At 40.4% G+C, this 27,977-nt stretch overlaps 2 protein-coding genes across 5 annotated transcripts in view; one reads left to right on the forward strand and one right to left on the reverse strand.

Moving 5' to 3' along the window:
* VRK2 (VRK serine/threonine kinase 2) overlaps positions 1-20,244 on the forward strand; it is a 46,928-nt gene extending 26,684 nt beyond the window's left edge. Inside the window, exons 9-15 of one of the 3 annotated variants that reach the window (XM_068420527.1) lie at positions 6,096-6,216; positions 8,778-8,836; positions 10,615-10,796; positions 16,064-16,240; positions 16,580-16,756; positions 17,503-17,594; positions 19,724-19,806. In XM_068420527.1, the coding sequence (XP_068276628.1) occupies positions 6,096-6,216; positions 8,778-8,836; positions 10,615-10,796; positions 16,064-16,240; positions 16,580-16,756; positions 17,503-17,574 (788 nt within the window). In that variant the 3' untranslated portion in view covers positions 17,575-17,594; positions 19,724-19,806. Of the gene's footprint in view, positions 1-6,095; positions 6,217-8,777; positions 8,837-10,614; positions 10,797-16,063; positions 16,241-16,579; positions 16,757-17,502; positions 17,595-19,723 lie in introns of all 3 variants that reach the window. The other 2 variants (XM_068420347.1, XM_068420439.1) reach the window with 2 other exon arrangements.
* Positions 19,462-27,977, reverse strand: part of FANCL (FA complementation group L) — a 29,080-nt gene continuing 20,564 nt past the window's right edge. For both annotated transcript variants that reach the window (XM_068420652.1, XM_068420736.1), the window contains 7 exons: positions 24,590-24,740; positions 22,702-22,785; positions 22,023-22,068; positions 21,854-21,935; positions 20,930-21,046; positions 20,531-20,602; positions 19,462-20,063 (listed from right to left, as the gene is read on the reverse strand). In XM_068420652.1, coding sequence (XP_068276753.1) covers positions 20,028-20,063; positions 20,531-20,602; positions 20,930-21,046; positions 21,854-21,935; positions 22,023-22,068; positions 22,702-22,785; positions 24,590-24,740 — 588 coding nt within the window. In that variant the 3' untranslated portion in view covers positions 19,462-20,027. The remainder of the gene's footprint in view (positions 20,064-20,530; positions 20,603-20,929; positions 21,047-21,853; positions 21,936-22,022; positions 22,069-22,701; positions 22,786-24,589; positions 24,741-27,977) is intronic.

Below are 27,977 nucleotides of genomic sequence, written 5' to 3' on the forward strand. Positions count from 1 at the left end.
TGTTAGGTTTAGCGTAGTATTTGAGTGTATTCATTTTTAAAGACCATACTGTATAAACAGTATTACATTTTTGCTTGTTGATTGATAATTAAAGAGAATTATATCTGTACCCAGTGTACGTTTAAAAAATTGTTACATAGTTAGTGTTAAAAAGTAATATTTGGATCAATGCCTCCTATGGATTTTTGTAGATTTTCTACTCACTGAGGCATGCAGTCAATACCTAATTTCTCTGGAGATATACTGCGCTTAACATATTGAGTTTTTTTTAAATACTCCAGTCCTGTGCATTGAGTGCATACGACCAGTTTTAATTTGCTATCATTGATGAACATAAGAGTATGAACTGTCTATGTAGAATTCCCTCTAGCATATATTTGTATTTGCCATAGATTTCAAGGTAACTCTCCCTTTTAACAATGTTTCAGAGTCACTATGAGCAATTCTGCCATCTCTCACATTGGGTACAGGGCCTACTGAAATCCTTGCACAACATATATCTACATCTGGAGTAGTAAAAGCTGCTTAAGACAGTAGTGGTGATTTTTGACAAGCTTAAGGCTAAGTAGAATGTCTGATGACATTTGCCTCAGTCAGGCCTCACTTTTTTTTTGTAGCTGGTGAATATGTTTTGTCTGAGTTGGTTTCATCGAGGAAAAGTGTCTTTACTTCGATATCCTGTGTTGGGGAAGGCAGTTGCAGCTATGTTCGATGCCATATTTTAGCCAGGTTGTGCCCCTTACGTTGGGTTATTGCAGCGTGCGCTCCTTGAGGTCCGTCCTGATGCTTGTGTGCTGTGTTTGTACAGAGCAATGCAGGCGTGGGCTGACTGCAGGGAGAGCTCGGCAGTTCTTGTTCTTATTTTCCCCACTGGTCTGACAGAACTGTTGCTGTTTGATATTAAAAACATAGCTCAGTGCTTGTCCGTTTTTCCTTTTCTTTTACGCACAGGGGTTGACTGGAATATGTGCAGGGTTCATTTTCTGAGGAAGTATGTGCAAGAATATAAACACCTATGCTTGGAAACATATTCTGTCTGAGCCCACATGGCTTCTAGAGAACAGAGCTCTAAATGGCTCTGGATCAAGAGGTTTATTTGGCATCTGTCCATGTATAGTTAGGAGTCAGAGGGAGCCTGCTGGATTTTTTGGTTGGTCAAATGAATTATTGATTTGCTGCAGTTTTCTATGTGTTTCTCAAAGACTGTGTGCAGGACAAACTGTAAATCCTAAAAAAAAAAAAGGAAAATATAACCTGTCTGGTGAAAAATGGGTGGAACTTTGCAGTGTGAAATAAACAAAAAGATGTTTTAGTTTCTGAGTGTTGGATTAGAAATGTGTGCCCAGCATAAAAGGGAGCAGGAGGTCATTGTAAGCAAAAGAAGAGTTGGGCTTTAGCAAGGAGAAGATTGAATAGGTTCCTATAATCACCTCTGTAAACGTATTCCGTCCTGCCAAGAAGGTCCAGAGCAGCAAAACTAAGATGACGAGCACCACAGCTTCCCAGCACAACTGCGGAGTATGGCTGGGAACTGGCTGTTTCATTTTGGCTCTCATTCTCTGCGCCAGGAATTCAAAAAGTTAGCGAATCTCAGAGCTTCTTGTCAGCCCCTACTTGTCAGCCCCTTACCTTTGTGATTTTTTTTTCTGCCACACAGATGTGAAAGAAGAGTAAAACTTCCTGTCCCCACTCTCCTGCCACACATTCTTACTGCAAGCTTGGAACCTTTTACTTCCGACCAGGTCCCCGCAGCTCTTGTCACCACCATTTTATCTCCTACCCAGATCTCGTGGTGAAGTTCCCTCGCATCTTCCAGCCTTCCCACGACATAAACTTCTCCCCACCAAATCAGGATTCCAGCCCTCTTCCTTTCAGCACGGCACCTCTGTACCCGCCCAAGGCGAGGTCAGTGCTGGGGAGTCACGGTTGTCTCCTCCCTGTGAACAACTGCAGGAACCTCCTGCCAGCTCGGCAGCGTCTCCTGCTGACCAGCCGTACGACCCGTGGAGGGTACAGCTGTAGGATCCGAGTTTAGGAGAGAGACCATAGCTGGCGCAGGAAAAGTTGCTCATTGCCATGCCCCAGACTGAGTTCTCTGGCAGAGCTGTAGTCCAGTGGTGGTGACACCATGTTTGCACTGGATTTTTCTTTCCAGCATTCCGTGGTGGTGGTTCTTGTCACTGAGTACTGCAGCAATGTGTCAAGCCAATGGTTCAGAACTGTACGTGGTGGGAGGAGAGATTGTTCCCAGCCCCTGCTGGCAGTTGCCCTGCCTGAGACTGAGTAACTCTGCCTCCAAGCATTAAAATTTATCTTAAATTTAACTATGTTTATCTAACCTGTTCTCTGTAGGCGCCCACTCTGTTCAGTTAGTCACTATCCTGCTGCAGTGAACTCCTCAGACTGGCCAGTACCTTGGGGAAGCAATACTTCATTATTAGCTTTTTTTTTTTGGTCTTTTCCTTTCTCCTGCCCCTAACATAGGCACTGATTTTTGCCAAGTCTTGTATTTGCCTGTTTTTTTATAATCTCAACCTTAAGAACTTATATCACTTTTAGTTCATTTAGTAAAACATTGTGATGATACGTTTTTAACATAATTATATTTCTCCATGGTCATGTTAACACTCCTTTCCTTTATGGGCTTGTGGATTAATGGCTATGGTATGAGTTATATTTGTTTGTGAATTAACATGAATTTGTATGCTGGAATGCCAGTGAGGATTGGAGGCTCCACGGCATGTAGATGCAACTAAAATCTTCCTTTTTATGAAAAGCTTCCCATCTAAAGAAACACTAACGGTGAAATTATAATGGAACAGTGCTAATTAAAAATAATAGAAGAACATTTCATCTGTCACTCGTTAGCCTCCTAGATCTTTACAGAAGGCTTGAGAAAGTTAGCTTAATATGGGCCATCGAGGAAAACTCCCATTTTCACGTGGGTTTCAGATGAGTTCTTGGGAGCAGTGCAGTTTTGAGAGCATATTGTGGCTGGTGTGGTATCGTTTATGATCTATTTTGAAATAGTAATGTGAATATAAATTAGGGCTCAGATAGCTCCCAAATCCAGTAAACAGAGATACACAATATATTTTCTTCCCAGGGTGAGTTGCTTCAGTTATGTTATTCTGAGTTACCGTTGAACCCTGCGCCTGCACGTCGAGTATATGTTTGTGGTGTGTATAAAACTTGTTATGGCCCGACTCCGATTTCATTGACGTGGTTGTTAATTCATTAACTTCAGTGGAGTTGTTCCTGATTTATCTTGGCAGGAGTAAGGACAGAATCAGGCCTTAAATCTTCAAATTAAAAAATTAAACCATAAAAATATTGTGAAATAAAATATCACCAACATGTTCCCATTAAATAGCATTTCGTATGAGACTAAAATAATAATAAAAAAATCCTAGTTAATAGAAAAGCAGAAATCAAATATCTATTAAAAAAGAAAGAAAAAAAAATCCCAACAAGTTTTTAGTCACAGAGAAGTAAGAGAATTTGATTTAAATACGTACTATTTTGAGTGTATACTCTTGCAACAGTGACAGGCAGAATCGTTTTATTTTTGCATGGCTGTCACATTTAAAATGCAGCCAGATTGACTTCTCTCAGCTGATGTTTATCAAGAATTCTTGTACTTTCCAATTGTATTAGCTGATTTATTTTTGCAAGTAAACATATAGTTGAATTTTACATACGAGTGCTTTATTTGGGGTGAAAAATCTGATTATTCCATTGTTCATAGATAATATTAATTCATTAAAAGATTAGTTAGCTGAATATTTTTTTTATACAGATCTAAATGATTTTAACAGTTGAGGAAGTTAGTGTCTCTAATCCTGAGCTGACAAAGGAGCAGAGAGAGAGAATAAGCCAAATAATCAAATGTTGACATTTTCATGTGGTTCTATGAAAAACACATGTAAGTGTCTTTATGCAGTAACACTTGCAGTGACCTGGGAGATAAAGTGATACAGGAGTTTACCATCTCTGTAAAACATTTCCCTTTTTATTTTGTAGTGATGTATGGCTTAGTTACATGTACTGCTTTTTTTTTTCCCCAGCTGACTACTGTGGCTGTAGGAAGGTATTAGTAAAGTCTTACTTGCACTTGCATCTCTGTTGGTGATGGCTTTGCCCTAGCGTTAGTCAGGAAATGGCTGAAAGATCCGCATTGAGTGAGAAGGTAATTAGTCCTGGCCAAACTGTGAAGTAAACTTTACTCTCTGGGGACTGTTTTGTCAGAAAACCAGTTATCTTAGGTTAGCTTCTGCAATGGAATTGACTTAGCATTATTTACATATTCATATCAATTAGTCCCTCAGTGGAAAAAAGCGGTCCATTGTAATTTTGACAATTTTTCTCAAAAGGCCACTTTCTGTAGCCCATCTTACACAAACAGGTGCCAGAAAAGCTTTGTGTGAAAATTAGAGGATCCTCAATCAAAAATCCTGGCTTATGTGGTTGTAATCTGGGATTGCCCTAATGGAAAAAGGAGTTGTGAACACATGTGTGTGAATGGAATTGTTCCACGGTTAACAGGAGATTTATGGCTGAAGAAATCACTACAGAACAGCAAGTGGTAGAGACTGTGTTTTTATTTTAATACGAGAGCCAAGTCTTGCATTAGGATGTTGCTGAATCTAGTGCAGAAAATAAACGACACCCAAGGGATAGTGTGGCGTTGTTAGATTGAAGGGCCTTTAATAATCCCATAGTCTAATAGCAGTTAAGATAGAGAATGTATAAGAACTAATCTGCTTTTACAATAATGCGTGTACGGTAACAAGGAACAGGTATGATGTGTTGGCACCGTAGCTTTTAGCAGATGACTTTTGAGATTAAAAGATAAGTTTGCTGAGTGACTTTCTGGGATTTATTTAATGAAGGCCCATAAAATACGGTATCTGTTTACAGCTGGATTAACAGCACTGTGCTCAACTACTAGTCTTTACACTAGACAAAAAGTACTGAACAAATCTGAGATCTTTCATTCCTGGAAAGTTCAAATTCGTTTTGGAAAAGTATAAATGTAACTTCTACTTCTGTCTGTCTTCAGTCAGGATTAACAGTTTCTGTTTCTGCAGATTCCATGTGGACTTGACTTGCAAACTGTAGGCTGCAAGTCAAATGTGTACAAAGAAATACTGCAGCAATCCTGCTTGTTCAGTTTGTTCAAGTTTGGTTTCCTTGGAACAGCAGCAAGCAATTGCAATTCTAGTAGTATTGCACCTTTTTTTTTTCCTCTTTCTCTTGGAAAAGTCAATCTATAGATTAACTTCAGTTGTGTGTTTTTCTGCATAGAAGATGTTTGGGGATGGGTTTAATTTTTGATTGAATTGTATCTACTGTAGTTAATATTCTGTAGTTAGTGTATCGTTTAGGGGTGTGCAGGGTGAGAGTAAGTTGTTCCTGAAATAAGTTCCCTTTTGGAAGCAGCAGCGGTAAGTTTACCCAGGACTTGCTAAACAGCAAGTGTATTTTAGCTTGTGCTACAACTCTCTAAACAAACAGTTCCTGGTACTCGTGAGCAGACAACTCTGGTGTGTAACTGTACACTAGATGGCAGTTTTGTCATATCTTCCAAGTTCAAATAGCTCTGTAGGAGAGCAGGAAAGGCCATCAGTGTTTAGTCTGCACTCACAGGGTCCCTGCATGACCAATGTGGACCCCATGGACTTCCTGGAACATGTGTTAGCAATTTAGCAGCAGACATTTATTTCTTTGTTTTACTGCTTGGCTCTTTGAGAAAGTGTTGGTACTCAGTTATGGGCTGTCTGGATCATGTCAGAGGCCATGGGGATCAAGTCCATGTGACAGGCCAGACTGAGGAAGGATGAAGTTGGAGGAGGTGAGGAAACTGACCCTTACTTCAACAGTAACAAGTCACTGCCTGTCTGTGGACTGTGGCCAAATGCCGGGGCGTTTTAGGTTTAATACAGCTGAATAAACAAAACACTCTGCCCATTTGCCTTTTTCATATTTCATCAACACTAGTTCAATCAAAGTCTCTTCTATTTCCTAAGAAGAGGTTCTTATTCTTCATCTTTTTTTTTTTTCTTTTCTCTTCCCTCTCCCTCCCCACATTTTAGCCCCGTCCAGGCGAGGTGACCTTCAAATCCTTGGCTACTGCATGCTGCAATGGTTATGTGGGAAGCTACCCTGGGAACAGAACCTGAAGGACCCTGTAGCTGTCCAGACTGCGAAAACAAAGTAAAAATACAACACCACACACATGTACACATGTACATACACACACCACCCTAGAACCCTGCAACGTCCTCATGACTTAAAACGGGTCTGAAAAAGACAGCTGTACATCCTGTAGAACAGCACCTTACGAGAAAGCTAAAACCATTTTCTTTAATTGAGCGATGTTAGAAGCAGTTAAAAATGTGAACTCTGTGCGCATATATACCTGCTTCTATGTGTTTGTGTAGGTGCTGCTGCAGAGAGATGATAAATTCAAATGCACAGTTCACAGTCATTTTGTCTGCTCTGTATTTTTTTAGTATTTTTTTTTTTTTAAGGAAAACATTTGTGAATTAGCGCAGGCCTTATTGCACATACAGAAGGTTGTTGTGTGTTTCCGTTAAACTTCATGGGTGCTTTGTAGAGACTATGGTACAAGCATCTCTTGGAAGCTTTACCCCATGTGCATTCAATTTATTTAACTTTCTATGTGATACTATTTTTCAGATGATTTTATGTAGGTTTTTAACATTATATAAGCCTACTGCTCTTACAAACAATTAAATACCAAAATACTAAAGAACTTGATTAAAATCTTTCCTTTTTCCCAGCATGACTCATTTAGAGCTTACTAAAGCAACAGAGTGTATTAGTGTTTTCTTTCTCTGCTTGCACAGTTGGGACTTAGAGAGTTAATTGCATGTGGTACAGTGTAGCCTGTAGAAGGCTGTACAGAGGAGTAGTTACCCGTAAGTGTAACATCACAACTGGAGAAGGCAGCAAACTTTTAAGTAGGGCAAGTCACAACAGAGGTGCACAATAGGGATGGCTGGTCCGCAGAAATCAATCTGCAAATTCAGTGTGGCATCGGCTCTCAACAGAGAGAAAGGTTAGCCTGCAGACTGCGGATAGTACAGATTGCATCTGTAAATGGTGACATCGGATGTTATGTTTAATATTTCTCCTTTAGAAGTTCTAATCATTACACAACCCCCTGCAAGGTAGCACTTATACAATTCAATGTTAAATCAATTTAATCAATCAAGCTGCTTCACTAATTCTTCCCCTGCGGTTAACCCTTAGACTGCTGGCATTTTCAGGATGCCAAGCAGACAGATGCTGAGAGGAAATGCACAGAAAATGATACAGATTCCATTTATCAGAAATATCCTATGAATATGAAGTCTAATGAATTACGTTCTTGGTATGAGGTAACTTGCCCAGGTTGTCCCCTTTTATTTATCTTAATTTTCAGTGCCTACACTGTTTTCAAAGGCCAGAAATAAGCATCCATATATGTGTGCGTACCCAGTTGGTTGTAAGTTAATACGTATGTTACCAGCACAGTAGAATCACTTCTGAGCCTGCCAGTCCTTTGCTGCAGGGTCTGTGTGAAGGTGAGGAAGAAGGGGCTGGGCCTGGAAGGAGGGGTGCACTTGAAAGGCAGGAGCCCGAGCAGGACCAGTTGTTCACCAGTTGTCTCATCCTCTCGGCCCTTCGTTACAAGTTCTTAGTCTTTCCTCCCAGTAATGCTGGGGCCATGAGGCAACTGGGCCACAGCTTTGGGCATTGGTTAGGGGGTATTTGAGTTTAGAAATGTTAATGCCATGCTGTAAGTGGAGGAGAGGCTCTGTTTGAATTAGAATTTAAGCTAGATTACAGGAAAATATTTATGTTTACATGTTTCATTTCCCCAAAATTGAAACCCCTGTTTCTGATAGTAAAGAGCAGATTACGGAATTGAAGGTTATTAGCCTACGTGCCCCAACTTTATGCATCCTGTTACTGATTGGTGAACCTTTATGGCTCTTCAAACAAACGAACAAAAAAAAGGGATCCCTTACCAGTATTAAGAGCTAGACTGAAGTAACAGGTTTCACTTACTCGGGGCCAGGGGGCTTGTGCAGCTGCAGGTTCCTCCAGGTGCTAGGAGATCATCCTGGTTCATGCCTGCACAAGGATGAGAGCTGGCGTGACTTCGTCCGCTTTTAGGGTATGATTGATTCCGAGCTCCAGCATCCTTTGCTGTTTCTGTTTCTGGATGGATAGAAAGTACATCTGTGGCCCTGCCCTTCAGTTTATGAAGTGCATGGGACTTAAGGTCATGTAACCTCCTCTCCCCTTTTGTCCCTGCCGTGCCTGCTTGTAATTTTGACAGCCATCACCCCGCTGCCCCTGAGCTACATGGCAGAAAGAACCTGATGCTAAATGACTAGTAGGCAGACCAGAACTGCTTCTTAAATTCCGAAATACAAATATGAATCATTAAGCTGAAATCAGAACAAGCCATTTCAATGCAAAGGATTTTTCTCTTTCTTTTTAAAAAGCTTAAATCATCTGCAAAGAAAAACTTAAGTGCAGTCTTAGCTGTAAGCCTGGTCTTGCTGAAATCAGCAGTCTCCAAAGAGTTAAAAATATAGCTGGTAAGAGGAGATTTTGTTTTAAAAGCAGTACTGTGAATCATTAGCTCTCCCGGAGGTCCACTCCCTTTGGAATTGAGACTTGCTGTCTTCCTAAATCCCAAATGAAGAATCACCTGCTCCAAAACCACATTAAACTGTTGCACTCTCCTGTTGTTTCAGGCTTATGGATGAGCTCCCAGACTCAGTGATGGAATGGGATTCTTCTGGAAGCAGCTGCAGTAAGTGTGCTTGCAGGATGTACCACATAGCTCTTTAGTCTGTTACAAAAAATACTTAAATGTCTTAGTCTGTTTGGGGGAAGCGGTATAAAAGTAACACAAATTTCACAAAGCCTTCAATTTAAAATCTTAAACGTAATTGCTAAGTTGTGCACCTTAAGGGAGATGCCTTCACCAGACCTGAGTCTGTGCAGTATTACTGGGCTCTGGTCTTAGGGCGAACTCTAGGGTGCAAGCAGAAGTCATCCTAATGGGAGCCCTTGAAATCAAGCCTGCGTGAACCACTTGTACACATACCTGAGCAACAGAAGAATTCGGCCTGCAACATCTGCATTTAGCTGATAACACAGTAGTTATGTAATACTTATTGTTTGATCATATGTCACGCCCTTTAATTCAGGGTGCAATTTAATGGAACTGATATATCTGGGTGGAACTGGATCAGGCCCTTCGTGTACCAGGTTATTATATTTTAAGCATTTTTGGCTCGAAGGCTTGTTTACTGCAAGGGGAGAAGGTAAATTTCTGGATGCTGTTGAATGCTGGTCACTGCACTAAATGATTCTTGCTGCCTGCTGGTCCAGGATACTCGGGATACTTCATGCTTTTAGTGCAGCACCTTTTTTTCTGCTGCTTTCCTGCATTATCCCATAAACAAGTACTAAGTGGATGACACAGACATGGAAGGCTAAATTTTCAGCCCTGGTGTGTGGTGGTACAAAAATCTCGATCGGTCTCATCTGTGATGTACGCCAGAGTGACGTGAGGGATCTTAGCCAAATGTAATCCAAGGCGTTAGGAAGCAGTGACTATCTCAGCAACACAAGTAGCTGTTAGTATGGAAATAGTAAGCAACTGTCTACAAAAGGTTTATTGCTTAGTATTGAGGGTTTGAAAAAGCAAATGACTGGACGGTTTGTCTTGTCATGTTTCTTGCTTCACTGAAGTACCAAAGTAACCCAGGGAAAACACCAAACTTCCTTCCAAGGTCAGTATCTATTTTTGATTTATTCCCTTACTTTCATAACATTTCTGTATTTGAATTATTGTAATGCGTCATACATTACATAAAATATATTCATGATGTGTATACATATTTAGTAAATCTTTACTTCTGGGATTCTACCAGATGCTAATATCTGGTGTAGTATTCCAGTTTTAGGATACACTTGGGTCTTCAACGGGAAAGCAAAGTTTGATCCCACCCCCATATGTTTTTCCTAATAGCATTATTTCTGCCCATTCAGTGGTTTCCCTGTTTCTAGAACCACTTGATAACGACAGCAAAATAATGCTGCTCTTAGGCTGCTTTAGGATGTAATCTCAACGACAATATTTGTCCAAGTATTAGAAATAAAAAAAAAAGTTGCTTTTTTCCAAAGCATTCAAAGTATAATATCTATGCAGATTAAAATAGTGTTGTTGACAGTAGTTAATATTTAAAGGAGTATTATGATCTATCAAATATCAAATACTTCTGGTTTAGACAGGTATCAATATTTGTTGATACTTTGATTAATTTTTATACTTAGCTTTCGGTACCACACAAATTAGTGCATGTGCATAACAAAGCACAGCACTTAAGGGTTAGCTTGTCTGTCTCCTTTTCTCATCTCGCAAAGACAAGGTAGTGCCAGTTCTGGGTTTTGAGGGCGTCTTCAGCTGAAATTGTGTCATCTTGTTTGGCAGTGTAGGATTGGCGTCCGTTTGGGAATTAAATTCTTTCTGAAGTTCTAAGCCTACACCTAGTGACGTTTACATTAAAATATGCTCCACAGGTGAACTGTCCAAGTTTTTGGCATGTGTTTATGGCTTAGCTTATGATGAGAAGCCGAAGTATCAAGTGCTCAAGCAAATCCTGCTGGATGGACTAGAGTCGAGTGGAACTCGCTACGATGGCCCTCTGGACTTTTCCGCTGCAGCACGCACACAAAATCACTGCGCTGCTAAAGCATCAAGAGTAAGTAAGACAGTGCTGGGATTATTTCTGACATCTCCTGCTTGGTTGTGTTGCCTTTTCTTTTGTAGAAGAGGAAATAGTTTAAGATCTCAAAATGAGACTGACACAGCAGTTCTTTTGCCTTAAATACACCATGTTTGTTAATTCCTGTTTCCCCTGGCTTTGCTAAAAAGTGGGATGTCAGCCCTTAAGGAGGAAGAACTGTCATGAGTCCTTTTGACCCACAGCCTCTCACTTCAAAGCGGTAGGTCTGTGGAGAATGATTTACTTTCAGGATAATGGGGAAGTCAAGGACTTTGTTCACTGCCATCTTGAAGACAAGCCTGAATGCCAGGTTTTTCCTTCATTCCAGATTAGAAGCAAAGTTACCTTTATTAGCGAAAGCATTTAATTAATTTTCTCCCTTTCAAACTGTTCTTTGTCATTTGCCTTTATACTCCTGCAGCCACTAATGTGGCAGAGGTATTATTCTGGGATTTGACGGTGTTATTGGTATGCAGGGCTATGTGATGCACTAACACAGAATTTTAAAACTGACAGCCATCGTGTTCTATTTTCCTTCTGTACTTTGAAGTCTGAAACTATACAGTTAAAAACCCCATGTTTTAATAAGCGGAGATTGAGGTAATTAGCAGTCTCGCTGGACTTGCTGCGAAATGTCAGTCCCATCATACCTCTGCCTCAAAACTCCCCGTATGCAAAAGCCCCGGTTCTCTCTCTGATGCGCGTGCGATAAGGCAGGGTCAGGGTACCATCCATTTTTAATATTTCTGGTGAACTTTGGACCATCACAAGTGTACGTGAGCCAAGAATGCAGGATGCAAACTAATGTGACTGATAGGCTGCTGGATGAATGGTGATTCAAGTATCAGTGCACAGATGGTTCTGATTTGCTGAGTTTTGTAGCTGCTGCAACTGAAGACATAAAATATCCTTCTAGTCATAAATTAGCTCTTTGGAAGCAAAACCTTGGCACCAGAGCTTTACAACCTTCAATTAGTAGGGAAAGAAGTATTTGAATGACTGTGGTATTGACATCTGTAGGCCTGCATAGTAATCATTCCTAATAGAAGAGAATATCTGTTTGAGGGGGTTTTGCATGGCTAATTAACCACCAGTGAGAATATGTAATTTTTTCATGATCTCCTGATTGTCACCTTTCTCTCATGATACAATTACATTTTATTGTAGCAAGTGCCTCACAAACCAATTGTCAGCACTATTTACGTATTATGGAAGGCAGAACAAAAGTTCATGTTTAATAAAAAGGCAGTGGGTTTTGATCTTGGTAATTACAGATACTTATTTTAGCAATTCTAGTGACTTCCTGTTTTTATAACTTTTTTTTCTTTTAACAAAACCAAAAGCTATTTCAGTGACAGTATTTCTTTTGCTGTGATGGTGACCACTTTGTCCTTACTAATTTGAGAAGCTTTTTTTAAAAGTTTGTACTATTTTCTGAATTGATAGATCAGGTAGCTGTTATCTGATCTCCACCTGATCCTATTGGATCTCTGGTTCACAAGAGTCTTTGATTTCTTAGATACTAAACAGTAAATCTATTTGCTTCTTACTGCCTGGCCTAAGACTTGACAGTATGCTGGCATAAAAGATGATCCTGAACTTCCAGGCTGTAAAAGCTCCTATTTGCAAGTGCACAACCCCGCTGAAAAACCTGTGAATGAGAGTGTCAGGTACCGCCACTCTGGGGCGGTAGGACGAAGCGGAATTGGGTTTGATGGCCAAGGACAAGACCAGAGAAAGAATGTGGCTGCATATTACTAAATCATGGCACCTGTCATCACTTTTTCAGAGAAATTTTTAACGTTGGATGTCTTGTTTCTGGAACAGTAAGAATGCTAGCACTGCTCCAACCATCACCTGCTTTTAGCATGTTTCTTCAGCCAGTTCTGCTGCTTACATGTGCCAGTTCCTGTAACATTCACTGCAAAACAGCTGCAGAAAGGAAATTTCTAGGGTTATTCTAAGGACTTAAGGAGCACTTAAACACAAGTAGAGAGAGCAGATAACTGAACTTGCTCTAAATTTATTGCTATTTCCAGAAAACCTGATTTTTCAATCTGTGGTTATTGGCTGTGGAGGATATTCACTTTGGTGCTTACAGCCCTGACAAAGTGTTTGACGACAGGCAGGCACTTCCCACTGCATCTCTTCGTGGCACTGTCTGTCGTTATCCTAGTCTGACTCTTTTCATCTCGGCCCTCTGCATTCCCTTTCCACCTCTCCTTTTATTCACCAAACACTTCTCCCATTAAAGAGGCAACCTAAGAATAGGGGGAGCCACTCCAAACAACCCCCTGTCTCCTCACTTCTTGCTTATGAGCAGAATCTGACTCCAGATGACCTGTCTGATTCCACCTGTACCAGTTTGGTACACAGGAAAGAGGTGATTTTAGGTTAATTCCCTTCTGAAGACCAGTAAACACCTGTAAGTACCAAAAGGGGGTCCCGTAACACTAGCTCCTTGAAGATGATGTGAAAAGGAATTGCTACAGAACATGAATTTTAAGATGCAGTAAGTATAGAAACATGAATCTAATCTTGAGATTACACGGAAAGCGTAACAGTGGCTACCTCCTGGTTCTTTGTTCCAATTGCACACCAAACATAGGTGATAAAATATTAATTGCATTAATTCTCAGATTTGTTTACCAGAGGTTTTGGCACTGGATAAATATTTTCAGCTGTTTCACCTGCAGTGAAAGTGCTAGCATTAGGGCCAAATGATGTATGGCAAGGCCGGCTGACTACCTGCTGGCTTTCCTAGATCTCATATTAAAAAATAATTACATCAATACCAACCTGTAATTTTTATTAGTGTGGAATATGGTCATTTTTAGGCACAAAATAAATATTTTCACAAGTGCTTTAAGTCCTGTTTTGAAAGTGATGTAGTCATTTCAGGTCTGTACCTTGTGAAGATACCAGAGGTAGCTGTCAACAAGCTGAGCAGCTCTTGCGTGGCGCAGTACCGGGATGTGATGCAGAGAAAACAGCTTGGGCCCCTGCCTTCAGATACCATCAGCGTGGCACTGAGCCTCGCCTGTGTAACTCCATTTCTCAGGGCTGTCTGCTGTGTTTTGTCCTGGGGTAGACTGTTTGAAACTAGCCTGAGTTGTTATTCAGAGCAGATACACCTTTATGTTTCTAAACATTAATAATTTTCACAGAGCAGAACTATGGGTTAGAATCTTAAAAGGTGTTTTGAATTAAACGGTATAGGAAGTGACGAGTGGCACTTTCACAGGTATTAAGTTTGTGCAGTTTCTATCTATCTCCTGTATGTATTTAATTTGCAGTCTAAAAAAGCAGCCCATTATTTCTTCTTTAGCCCATTATTTCTTCTTTTAGGGGGATCATTAGGGGCACTCAGCATGGCTTCACCAACGGGAAGTCTTGCTCAACCAACTTGATAGCCTTTTATGAGGATGTTACCCGGTGGATAGATGATGGTAAAGCTGTGGATGTGGTCTATCTCGATTTCAGTAAAGCGTTTGACACGGTCTCCCACAGCATCCTCGCAGCTAAACTGGGGAAGTGTGGTCTGGATGATCGGGTAGTGAGGTGGATTGTAAACTGGCTGAAGGAAAGAAGCCAGAGAGTGGTGGTCAGCGGGACAGAGTCCAGTTGGAGGTCTGTGTCTAGCGGAGTCCCGCAAGGGTCGGTTCTGGGACCAGTTCTATTCAATATATTCATTAATGACTTGGATGAGGGATTAGAGTGCGCTGTCAGCAAGTTCGCTGATGACACAAAACTGGGAGGAGTGGCTGAGATGCCGGAAGGCTGCGCAGCCATTCAGAGAGACCTGGACAGGCTGGAGAGTTGGGCGGGGAGAAATTTAATGAAATATAACAAGGGCAAGTGTAGAGTCCTGCATCTGGGCAAGAACAACCCCATGTACCAGTACAAGTTGGGGACAGAGCTGTTGGAGACCAGCGTAGGGGAAAGGGACCTGGGGGTCCTAGTGGACAACAGGATGACCATGAGCCAGCAGTGTGCCCTTGTGGCCAAGAAGGCCAATGGCATCCTGGGGTGTATTAGAAGGGGTGTGGTTAGCAGGTCGAGAGAGGTTCTCCTCCCCCTCTACTCTGCCCTGGTGAGGCCGCATCTGGAGTATTGTGTCCAGTTCTGGGCCCCTCAGTTCAAGAAGGACAGGGAACTAGAGAGAGTCCAGCGCAGAGCCACGAAGATGATTAAGGGAGTGGAACATCTCCCTTATGAGGAGAGGCTGAGGGAGCTGGATCTCTTTAGCTTGGAAAAGAGGAGACTGAGGGGTGACCTCATTAATGTTTATAAATATGTAAAGGGGAAGTGTCATGAGGATGGAGCTAGGCTCTTTTCAGTGACATCCCTTGACAGGACAAGGGGCAATGAGTGCAAGCTGGAACACAGGAGGTTCCACATAAATATGAGGAAAAACTTCTTTACAGTGAGGGTAACTGAACACTGGAACAGGCTGCCCAGAGAGGTTGTGGAGTCTCCTTCTCTGGAGACATTCAAAACCCACCTGGACGCGTTCCTGTGTGATATGGTCTAGGCAATCCTGCCCCGGCAGGGGGATTGGACTAGATGATCTTTCGCGGTCCCTTCCAATCCCTAACATTCTGTGATTCTGTGATTCTTTAGCTGCTGTATTCAGATCCAGCTGCTGCATAGCGGACCATATGCAAACAGTACAGTCGCAGAGTTACTGGTGTGCCAGAAGTACCAAAGGCATGTGCCATACAGCCGGGGTTTTGGCTACATTTGTCTTCCCAGTTACAAAAGCCAAAACCAGACATCATTTGATACTTAGTGCTTAGAGCAGCACTGGAAAAAATGGCACTAACTCATGCAACTATTCACCGTGTATTCCCCATTTACATTTTAGAAGACTGTAAAAAAATATAAGACTTAAAATTAGATTACCCGAGTCAGAAGACTTAGTGATTATCTTTCTTTAGAGAGTTTTGCATTTGACCCAAGCCAGTGATACGAAATGCGTTCAGCTCTACTTGTTAATGAAACAAACAGTGACTTCCTGGCATCATTCCTAATAAAGGTTTTTAGTGAATGTTTTGAAATGTACAACTCAAGTTTATTTTCTAGCGTACTTCCCAAATACAGCAGAGCTCTAACTTTGTACTGTTTGAAAAAGACATTTATTGATAATTAAAATGTGCTCGGTACTGAAGACAGAACATTTTTCTCTTTGAAATACTCACCCTTTTTTTTTTTTAACTATCCAATTGTTCACTGTATGCCAGCAGGTTCGCTTACCAAAGGCTATGTCCAAACCAGTTCAGCAGAAGCAAAAAAAGATGGAAGGTGAAGAATACGCCTGTCAAAACAAAGGCTGTGCCGGGGTAACAGGAAAACCACTCCAAGATGAAGAAAAGCCAAGTATATTAAACAGAAAGCTTCACCAAACAGAGCCTCAGCAGGTGAGGATTTGGGCACTGCAGTAGTGTATGGTATCTCCTGGGAGTTTGTCTGCTCTGTTAGCTCAACGTCCACCTTCTGGGGTGGGCAAGGGAGAAGAGGGCTTGAAAAAAGCCAGGAGCCATGTCTCAAGCTCCAGAAGCTGCCATATGCATAGTGGTTTGTATTGCAAATGTGAAACTCCAGAGCTTCTTGCATAGCCCAGGTAATAAGTGCAGACAGGGCACTATCCTTGCCCGTCTCAAACCTGACAGGTCCCAGTACTGGAATGGTACCTGTGGTAATTTTGAACATCACTGAATTCTTTTCAGCCTACAGAGTTACTATCTGTACATCAACAGGTTCACTTACCGAAGCCTTCACCGAATCCAGCGCAACAGAAGCAAAACAAGGTGAAAGAGGAAGAGTCCAACTGCCTAAGCAGGCCCCATATTCGTGTCACACGCCGGCAACTCCAGGCTGAAGAGAAGCCAGCTAAATGTTACCCTACAATTCAGGAGCCTGACCACCCACAACAGGTGAGGGTTTTGCTGTTACCTTAGAACAGTCGTGGCACCCTGCAAAAGAAAGAGCATCTTTTCTAAAAAGAAGAGTTTAAAAAAAAAAAAAGAAAAGCCACACCAGCACAAAGCAAGCCTAAGCTAAATGTATGCAAACTAAGCTAGGTGTTTGCCCCAAACACTAGAAGTTTGTGTAGAGTTGCTTGGTCATACTAGTAGTAAACTGCCACTCCAGTTTTTTCCGTAGTTTGGTGGTATAGCAGTGCACCAGCGTGCAGATAAGTGTTGGGAAATGACAGTCTCCCTTTGTGGACCCTGTTGTTTTCTTGGTAGAAACTGACTTCAGTAGTTTCCTTTTCTAAGGAGTGGAAAACTTCATAGTGCTCTTTAATTAAGTTCTTAAATTCTGACTTTTTAATCTGAGGATTGTAGTAGTTAACTAACCTCAAATATTATTGGTAATTTACGGCATAGAAGGGTTGAATGAATGTGTTCAGTCTTACTCTTCAACTGTATGTGGAAAAAAATTGATTAAAAAAATTAACCAAGGTTTTAGTAAAAATAATGCAGAATAAAATACATCTCAGTAATCACACTGTGCTCCTTTTCCGTGGAGTTTAAGTATACTTTAACAAAGTGATTCTGCCCTGTTTTTCTTTCATATAGAAAAACAGCTTGTTAAATGAGGACCATTTCTAATAAGCACAAAAATGCAACTTTAAAGATAGCTTCATTATTAATTCAAAATTCTTTGCTTCAAGCAGTCTGCTGATCACTGCCTGGAGACTCCGGTACAAGCTAGGAGGCTGAAGCAGAAAAAGCACAGCTGTACCTGAGAGCATCAGGCAGTCAAGGGGTGAGCAGAACGCTTTCTGGAGATGTTTTGGCTGATAGCAAGCTAGACAGATTCTGAAAAGTCTGTGGAGTTTGACACAACAGTGACTCAAAGTAACAAATTAACTTTGTAATATGAAGATATTCCAGTGCTAGTCCCTAGTCCTCAAATGTACAATTTAAAAGATATTAGCCAAAAAAGGTAGCAAATCTCTCCCACAAATCCCCTCCCTCCTTCTATTTTGTAGAAAAGCTACTTTAGTCCCAAGAAAGAAGTAGATATGCAAAGAGAGCCACAGTTAGGTTTCCAACATGACATAGGGGAAAAGAGCTGGTGTAACTTCCCCTGTTTACTGAACAGCAAGAGATCAGTAGATCTTGACACCAGAGAGTAACTTGGGGATTTGTGTTTCCCTCCTTTTTGTGGGAGGAAGGAAAAGTCCGTTTGTACAGAAATGGGACCAATCACTGGTCTAGTATGTAGGTTATGCTTGTGTTTTGATTTAGAAAAGCCACTGTGCCAATGTGATTAATAATGCTGCACCTGTGTAGAATAGTTCTGTGGTATTCACTGAATATTATGCAGAGCAGGGGAGTTAAAATGGATGTCAGATAACATTTAAGATATTCAAATGAGAAACTGGAGAAGGAAAAAAAGGCAGGATTGCATTAGTTTCATTTTGCAGACTTCCTCTCAATTACAGGAAATTTCAGAGTACCGAGGTTATGAAAATTCAGGAGGATTCTTCAGGCACAAAGGGGGAAGAGAAACAATGGTTCATGCAGGAACTAGAGTGGTGAGAGGCTGTCAAGATTCTCCAGAGAGCAATTCCAAACACTTTGGTTAGGCAACTGCTGGGAGTAGCTACTGGCAGGCACCTCACTTAGGTGGGATGGCCACGCTGTTGCCTTTAGAGACGATGCAGTTAAAGGTCTGAATACAGAACGTGGAGGGGAAGTTCTCTCTCTTTCTCCCTGGTTTATCCTTTGGGGAAGTACATTCAGAAAAACAGCCCACAGCTGGGACAGTGACAGGAGGAGTGGCTCTGCTGGGTAAGCTGCTGCTGGAAAGCAGTTACAGTTTAGGTATAAATTAAACTGAGAAACATTTCTATGCTGAAAGGGAAACACCTGACCGAGAGGAGTAGGATGCTTGTGAGAGGCGGGACAGCGGAGAACCTGGGAAAGAGAGAGTGAGGAAGGCAGAAGTAACAGCTAGAAAATAATATGGCAACAACAAAAAGCAGAGAAGAAAAAACCTATGAGCTGCCTTTATGTTATGTTGGACATAATAGTATCCTTCTATCACATGGGGCCCATCTTTCATTCAAATAAAAGAAACAGACATGTGGAAAGAGGAATAAAACAGGAAAACAGGAAATTCCTGTTAGAGAAATACAATTTAGGTTATGAATTTTCACCAAGAAAGCTATATGGCTAGTTGAAATTAAGTGGGATGTATTGCTAAAAATTAACGTATTGTGAATGGGATCACAGAAAGGAACCCAAAGCTGGAAATATTTCCAAGGGACAGTGGGCAATACGGTCAACCCTTAGATATGTGAGAAACAGAATCGTAGTGTTTGGGGATTCCTTTCAGAGATGGAGATCAAAAAGGTAAGCTAAGGATGACACTGCAGCTGGAGACCTAAAAACCCCCAACGCCCACCCTCTGCAACTAGAACAAAAAGCCCACTACTAGCATATTTGTGCTGTCTGTGAGATAAATCAGGAGCACTCTAGCTTCACTATGACATGCAAAAACATACACATTAAAACAGCAGACCAAACTTCAAAGTAACATCTAGCATTTCCAGGCTAAAACTTTATTAGCAGGAACACTTTAAAGACTGAATATATTAACATTTTTTGGAAACGAGGTAAAGATGTAGAAGAATTTCAGCTGTCGACTTCAGTAACAAATAGAGTATGTCTCTTTAGAAGGTGTTTAATCATACCTAATGTTATACACTTAATATACAGTATATTTACACCTGCAAGTTTGAGTTCAGACTCTGTAAGAATTGCATTGCTTTCTGTAGCGTAACTTAAATACCTGTCATCATGTCACCTTTGGCAGCTCTGTTTTTCTGATTCACATCTCACTTATTCAATATTAAGTTTATTCTTACTATTTATTTTTTCCCGCAGAAAGACACTGCAAGAATATTACCACCCTTCGACCCCCGAGCAATATTCTCAGAATCCAGAAAGAAACACAATCAACTCTTAACTACGGATCATCCAGGATCATTGCAAGAACCTGGTTCTGACAGCACTAGGCCTTCTCTAGCTGTTCTCTTTAGGCTTGCGTTTACTGGCGAAACATACCACTACAGTATAGCTATACTGGTACTGCTGCTACTAATAGTACTTTCCTTGTATTTCCTTTGATGTCGCGGTTCTAGTGCCGTCGGTGTAAGCGCAGTGGTGTTCCCAGCACGCAGTTTTTTTCTCAGAGTTTCTTCATTGAAGATTTCAGTGTCAATGGCTTGAAAAAGATTTTTTTAAAATAATACTGTCAAGACACATCTTTTAAAGGCAAGTTCTCTTAAACTTTCCAAGTCTGCACCCAATAGTTACATACACACTAAACTATCTGTACCAGGCTGTTTTCTGTTACAAATGTTGGTGTGGTTTTTTTAATTTTTGAAACTGGACTTTTGCTACAGCAACATTAAAAAAGTATGAAATACAATGGGGTGTGATATTTCGTTATTCTGACACTAGTGTGCTGATAACGGGTGTGTAGCCATCTTTATACTGCTTCTGAAAACCTTTAAATACTGATGGATTAAACACATGGGAACGTAGTTTTCCTCTCTTCGTTCCAGTGTGCGAAGGGAAGACAGTAGCCACAAATTCTGTTTTACAATGGACTTTGTTACAGGTTTTGCCTTTATCTAAGCTACCGCCCACCATCTAGTTCAGTCACTCATTTCCATTAGATGTCCTTACCTTATTACAATACGGACATTCACCAAATATGACATTAAAACTCTGTCTGCTAGAAGGAAGACCTTGTAGCCACTGCAACACAAGTAAGTGGATTAAAATTCACATTTGTTTCATACCAGATTTAAGAATGACCTGTTACCAGGGGTTCTTCCAAACAGAGTTCGTTTGATCAACACCTGACGTGGTGTGTGTCAAGTCAGCCTGTGTAACCACACAGGGAGGCACGTTCCCTTCCACAGGGAGCTGATTTATGAACTGTGGGTTAGAAGAGGAAGCACAGCGAGTGACTCTTGGAGCACTCCTTAAAAGGACTTTGCTTCATCTGCCATTTAATTGGGCAATGCTTATTTTCTAGAATTGGTGAGTTAATGAGCAAGTTTGTCCCATTAATCACTTTACCTCATACAGGCAAGCCTGGTGAAAAGGCTGTCCACATCGGGGATCGTTGCACACTTGATCTGGAGTGGCGCCCTCGAGGCGATAGGCGTAGCAGATTCCACAGTCCTTAGCAAAATCCTTAAAACACAACATGTTTTAGCTTACCCTACAACTGCCAGGAAGAAACAGGGCTGGTAACACAGAAAACATGTTCCTCTATTTGTCTTTGCTTTTGCATTTTTTTTTGTTACTTCTTAGAATTACTAAATATTTTTGCCTTTAATAGATACGTTTACACCGTTATGGTATAAGGAGTGAGCTGAGTTGCCAGATGTACAAGACTTTGCTCTGTTATATTTTATCCTCTCACTGAATTATGTCTAGTTTGATAAGCGTTTTCATACCCTTGTGTTTCTTTTTTATGAGACACAATAATTTGTCATTGCATTTGGACATCAGACACAAGACCTCGCAGTCAGATATTAATTTAAAAATTTCACAAGTGGAAGCAAAGCTGGTAATCCAGCGTTACAGCATTGTCAAAAATTAATTCCAAGTTTGTTTGAAATGCACCAGTATTTAGATGGCCTCTTGTCCCCTCTGAGCAGCTCTACCTAATTAGGACTTAAGTCATCAACATCCATAACAGAATGTTTGGATTTTGCACATCTCATTAGCTACTCTGGAACTTCCTCTTTCCCTCCTAACAGCGCAGCCTGTTATGAATCGCCTTGCTGCTCTGAAGGCCACAGGGAAGTGTGCACCTCTAATCAAAGGTTAACAAGCTCTGACAATTGTTGCCTCAAGTTCAGAACTCCTTATGACAATATATTAATCCAATTACCTCTCTTCTAAGTCTGTTATTTTTGCTGGCAGGTATGAAGTGACCATTTAAATTTTACTTATGGAGAAACAACAACTGATCATTAACAAAAAGCAACTTACGCTTTTTTCTAACACAGCACGAGATGGAAAATCAATTTCTAAGAGGTCTTTCAAGTTCTGTAGTAAACTGATTTCTGGATCCCTGCAGGAGTGAGGGGAAGAAAAAAGTAAACACGAGGGATGGCAAATACCATTTTAGTATCAAACTTGTATTATTAAAGATGCTTACCATAAGTGCATATTGTTGTTCAGCTTAATTCTCAAAGGGTTAACCACTGCAAACAATGTACATAAATAATTACATCATCTTTAGGATCTCCTTCGCCCACCCCATTTGACCTCTTCTATTTCAGCACTGAAGGCAAAGGCATGAGTTGGGTTTTTTAAAATTATTTAAGGTACCTAAGCCAACAACTGCTCTTAGGTTTTAGTTTTGGAAATTCATTACACTAATATTTAAAATATCGTAGTGTTGAACATACGATCTTATTTACTTTAAAAAGTTGGTAAAAAGCTGTGGGACATGGAGTAAGAGACTTAAATGTTGCCAAACACTATGAGGACACATATAGTAAACTTTTAATTTTTTTTTTTTTTAAAGAAAATATTAAAATATAAACACGATTGAGTAATCAGCTGTAGGGCACAGGGTTCCCTCTAAACTGTGCTAGGAAAGGAGTGGAGAAAAGTGTCACTCACAGAGCAAAACAGCGTGCTATGGATTTAGGCTGGTAAAAACCCCAGCAGCTACTGTGTAAAACTCTCTTGTACACTTATTCAGCTTAATTCCTGGCTCTGCTTAAGTAAAGTTTACCCCAGGGGTCTGACACAGCTTCCACTAGTACCTGCTCACCAGAGACCTGGTTCTAGAAGAGAAACAAACAGTGTATGTATGTCTGCTGCCTTACCGTGATCTGCTCCAAGAAAATAACACTCGGGGAGCATGGTTGGATGCTGAGGATCTACCTCTACGGTCACCGAGACGTTGTTCCCTACAACGAGAAAGCAAGTAAATCCCAGGGGAAGCTTTGCTTTGCAGTCAGGTATTTGAAAACAGAAACATTAACCTTTTTTTAAAAGCAGTTTTAAACTGGTTAATTCAGGCTGGTTTTCCTTACGACAAATAATAAAAAAGGCTGGTAGGTATCCAAATTAGTTGTACAATATATCAGTATACAGTAAATATTTAAATTTCCATGGACTGTAATTAAAAATAGGAACTGATCAAAAAAAACCCTGCTGCTCTGTCATTTCTTACAGACTAGTCTTAACACTTAGACTGATTTCTGAATAATCAAACTCAAGTGAGATGATATAATCCATTTGAAATCTTAGTGCAATTTTAAAGGTAGTAGAGCTGTAGTTGTTATTAGTTCCTCCTCATCTTTTACACTCAAAAAGAGAAGCATAAAGACAATACAAAGCAGTACAAAGTCAGTCCCCTCCACAGCGTACTCCTGGACTGAGCGGACAAGGGCGTATTTTTGAAATAACAAATATTTTTCTCTATTTACAAGGTACCGCATCGCCCTCACAAGGTCTGCTATTTGTAAGGGGTAAGCAGCACAAAAGTGTTCTGCATCCAGGTTAAAAACCTCACAGCAAATTCTCTTCTAAATAAAAACAGGTGAAACCCAATAATTCTGTAACAAAGGGGTATGTTAGGCTTGCCCTCCTTGAAGAAATTGGAATGAAGGAAATAAAAGTCCGTAACTGAAGATTGTGACCAACAACACAGGGCTCTAAGCCTCATACTGCCCTCCAGGGATCTGCTGTGAGGCGCTTTTTGAGGCTTCGCTTTCCTTTTCATTGCTCTGGGTCAAAGTACAGCAGAACCAAGATAAAGCCACCCTGGCCGCACACACACAAAAAACCCCGAAAGTGTTTTCCAACCCGGGTCATTTTAGCCCATTGCTGACCTTTTTCTGCCCTTTCCTCCACCCCCAATGAAGGAGCCGCCTCAGCACCCCACTAGCTCCTTTCCTTCCTCACCGTGGGCAATCAGTCTTTCTGCAGGTTTTGGGGACAACTTCAGTCTGCTTTGGTCCACTGTATGTGCTCAGATTTCTACAATAGGCTATTGGTAGTTTGGATTTCAGCTAAAAATCAGAAGTCTTCTTTCAAAGACGACATTTTCCCCTGTATCTCTACCCTCTGACAGTGGCAAGTTTCTCCTCTGCAATTACAAGACTCCTTATCCTATATATATAAAGACCTTAAAATGCCAGACATCAGCATATGAATTAAGGTACTTTTTCAGAGGGTTAATACCGTAAGCCTCTAATTTCCTCTCTTCTCTTATTTCTTTGTCCTTCCCACCTGCCTCTCTGAACCCCCTTTTTTCCCTTTTGACTGCACTCTAATGCTCCTTTCACTCTCCCAGGACAGGATCAATCTAAAGTAACAGACTGTTAAAAAATCTGCAATTTCTGAATGAGAGAAGGGCTTCATCTAAGCTGACTTTTTACAAATCCTGATTTTTCTAGAGTTATAATGCAAATCCTCCAGTTTTGACAGTTACGTGTTCATAATTTACAAATACACAATATTTTCTTGCAGAAACTTTCATTTTATGTAACACCATAAAGCTGTAATTCATTTCCTAAACAAGTTCAGTATTCTGTGCAAGGTTATTTTTTTTTAATACACAAAATAAGCGTTGTATCTTGCTGGTTCTAAGTGCTACCTTTCATTTCCCTAACTCCAACAAGCACCATCTGATTAGATAAGCAAAGCAAAACAGCACCTCGAGTTTTACTTCTCAGACTCACTGTATTCCTTCAAATCTTTTCATACCTATTGCAATTCTTCTTGTTGTAGCACTCCGTGTGGGGTTTTCTGGCTCAAGCACCCACGTCTTCCCATCAATTTCATCCATGGCGTCCCAGAATTCTTTCAGCGATTCTAATGCCGCCAGGAACTGATTATAAATGTCTATTAAGGAGTTCTAAGAAAAGAAGAAATTGAAATAAATTGTATCGAGTTTCTACAGCCACATAGAGTATTTAAAAAACAAAGTGCAGGTAATTTAAGAAGTGTTAAAATCTAGTATGTATCCAGTTGTATCATGGTACCATAAAACACTGAACCTCACAGTTTTTCAGTTGAAGCAACACAAAGAAGAGCTGTATCCTGAGGACAACAGAAGTTCCCTAATCCTGGTAGTTCTAACGTTGTGGTATACATATATCACACCTGGATTTGATAGTGATCTATGCTCCTTTTCAGAAAGCTTTTCTGGAAACTGATAACAACTGTTAATTTGCATTGTAACTTGTAACGAACTACTGTAAAATTAAAGCAAAAATCATCATTATCTACTATTAAACTTCTAACATTCTGATATTTTGTCTCTACTTCAGCTGAGCAACATGGCAGTGGTACCACATATAAATACGCAGAAATACCCACTAACTAAAGTAGCTTATTTATTCTTCTAAAGACTCTAAGAAATATAGCCTAACAATGTCATAATTATCTCAAAATGAAGCGGTATAAAACCAGGTACTTAACATTAGATTTCAAGCAATGTGAGTACGGTAAGAGAAGGAGAAACCACCTAATGATCAGAGGATTACACTCAAGGGATTTCACTATTTGAGAGTGGATTAGATGGAATCAGAAAAATCTTTCATTATACAGGACAATATACAGAACAGCAATGCAAAAGGAGTCTTTCTAAAATCATCACTGAGCTGAAACGAAGTATTTCTACAGGGAAAGACTTCTTCAAGTAGAGAAAGCACTCAGCAGTCAAGTTAACACCTTCCCGAACGCAGATGCCCAGAGGGTACAAAACATGGATGTAGGGAACCGAAAGGAGGTGAAGAATGCACGAGGAGGAAAGAGATGAGTTCTGGTTGGAGTAATTCCCCATATGGGTTTTGAGCCTGACGTCAGACTGAATCAGTGGAGGAACTGGGACGTGTCGGGAACAGACCAGGAGGAGAACAAGGAGCCATCAGAACGGGGCTTCCTGGGGAGAGATGAAGCTGCGACAGCAAAAAAAGTGAAGGTGTCAAGAAAGTAGGCAAAGGCAGCAGAAGGGAGATCGAGGGTGGGGGGAAGCGTCTTGGAGACAAACTCTTCCCAGATAACTTCTTTTCTAAATTGTGTCGTAGTGGGAAACTCAAGAGTAGAAAAAGAGGAATCATTTGGGAGCACCAAAGGGTATTTTGAAATAATTTACCCAGAACACAACTGAACAATTAAATGCGTGAGTAAAAAGCAGGAAGAAGAGGAGAGAACTGACAAGGCTCCTTCGATTAGAATAAAGAGATGGTAAAGTTCGTTTTAAAAACCCCAAAAGATAACGAAAATATTTCAGATATGTTTTGGCCTGGGAACAAGTTCTTGGGGTCAAAAAGAAAAAGCAAAGCATGTGATCAGTTCTTAAAGAAGTATTTTTCTATAAATAACACAAAATATACAGGGAAGGGTCTCCTTTCATCTTCAGTAATTATGTTCTTCCTTTCTCACCTCGACAATAAGAAGCAAATTATACGAACATTGTCAGATGAAGGAATATGATTTGTATATGTAATAAGTTTTTATATTTTACGCATACATATTTTAGAAAGAAATGGTGTAGCTTAGAAATAAAAGGGTACTTTTTTTCCTGCTGTTATTAAATTATATTAAAGTAGAAAAGCACTTAAGCAGAAAAGTGTGAATACTGCCAATCTCAAAATGTAACGCTTATTATCTTTAAAAGCATTTTGTTACTTTTGTAATACCTGAAGTGATATAATAGTGTCAGTCACTTAACCACATCTTAGAGTATAATATCTTCATCTTAAGTACTATTATTTCCAGTATTTTAATAATTTTCACACAGTCCTGAAATGTGATCTTTTGTGCTCTGATGACACTTAAATTAATAGCATAATTTTCTGGTACTTGCAACAGTTGCTTTCCATTTTGATTTTTTCACATTTTTCTATATCACATACAGATAAATCCTCTAATAATCATTTTTATCTTTATCTTCCGGGAATTCAAAGGGTTTCACTAGAAAAAAAGAAACATCAAGGGATTATAACCCACAGATAAGTTTTGAAATCCAATTAATTTTAATACTAATTGTAATTTTTCAATGATGTTCCTTAAAAAGGTAGTTAAATCTTTTTTTTTAATGCACTGTTCATTTGATCTTATTTGCATGCTTCATTGATGTTGCCAGCTGTCTCCTGCTATATACATAAATGCATCTATAGCTATTTAAATACATCACATGCTTGTCATGCAAACCATGAAAACTGTAACATTCCTTTTTATTTGATTAACCAACTAATTTTTCGTCGTTGCCAAACACTTTGAGAAAAGACTGCTATCGTGCTTTCGTCTACGCTACACCAAGAGAGTCGTTAATAACGTCAAACATCACAAACTCTTTGTTTCTTGGTAACCTTTGTGCAAATGCATTAGAATTTCTATGAAATATGTCAAATATTCTTTGGAAAAATAATACATTCATAATTCAGGATACCATCCCTGGCTGCCCTGACTAAAACCCACTAGCAAACCCAAACTGGGTACTCCATCCTCTGTATCCGTTAGCTTTCCACACTCATCAGGCAAAACAGCCGTTATAAAAACAAAGAACATTGTGGCAGTTTAATCTTTCACAGCAACTTAAACCAAAATGAAGCTATTTGTAATGTTTAATAGAAACCTTGCGTTTTATTTCTAACTACTGAGGACACTGACACCAGCTGCCCGTATGAGTAGCAATGACCAGCTAGCAGAGGTAAGGAACTACTAGCACTAGAACAGTCACGAAACCTTACTGCAGTTTTGGCCCAAGTGGATAGCACGGCCTGTGCTAACTTGACCCCCCCGGGGATCGCCGACACCTATTGCCCTGGCTGGAACGTGACCCCTCCATAGCTGGGGTCCCGGGTCCCTGGGCTGACCCCGCGTTACCCAAGCCAGTGCAGAAGGCACTAGTGAGGGTGCAGGCCAAGCTGAAACACCGCACGTGATTCCGACCAGACCTTAACCAACCAAACCAACCAGAGCTGGGACAAAGAAGGTTCTAAGATGAGGAACAGAGTCTCCACCATTAGACAACGTCAGAAAAGTTCTACTGGTTTAGACTAGCAAAACAGCGTTAAGAGGAGCTGTGATTAGTGCCTCCTATTCTCTGCGCTGTGGTAGCTGTACAAGATCCCTAGAGCTAGCG

Source organism: Nyctibius grandis, chromosome 1 (assembly GCF_013368605.1).
Source record: "Nyctibius grandis isolate bNycGra1 chromosome 1, bNycGra1.pri, whole genome shotgun sequence".
Taxonomy (NCBI): domain Eukaryota; kingdom Metazoa; phylum Chordata; class Aves; order Nyctibiiformes; family Nyctibiidae; genus Nyctibius; species Nyctibius grandis.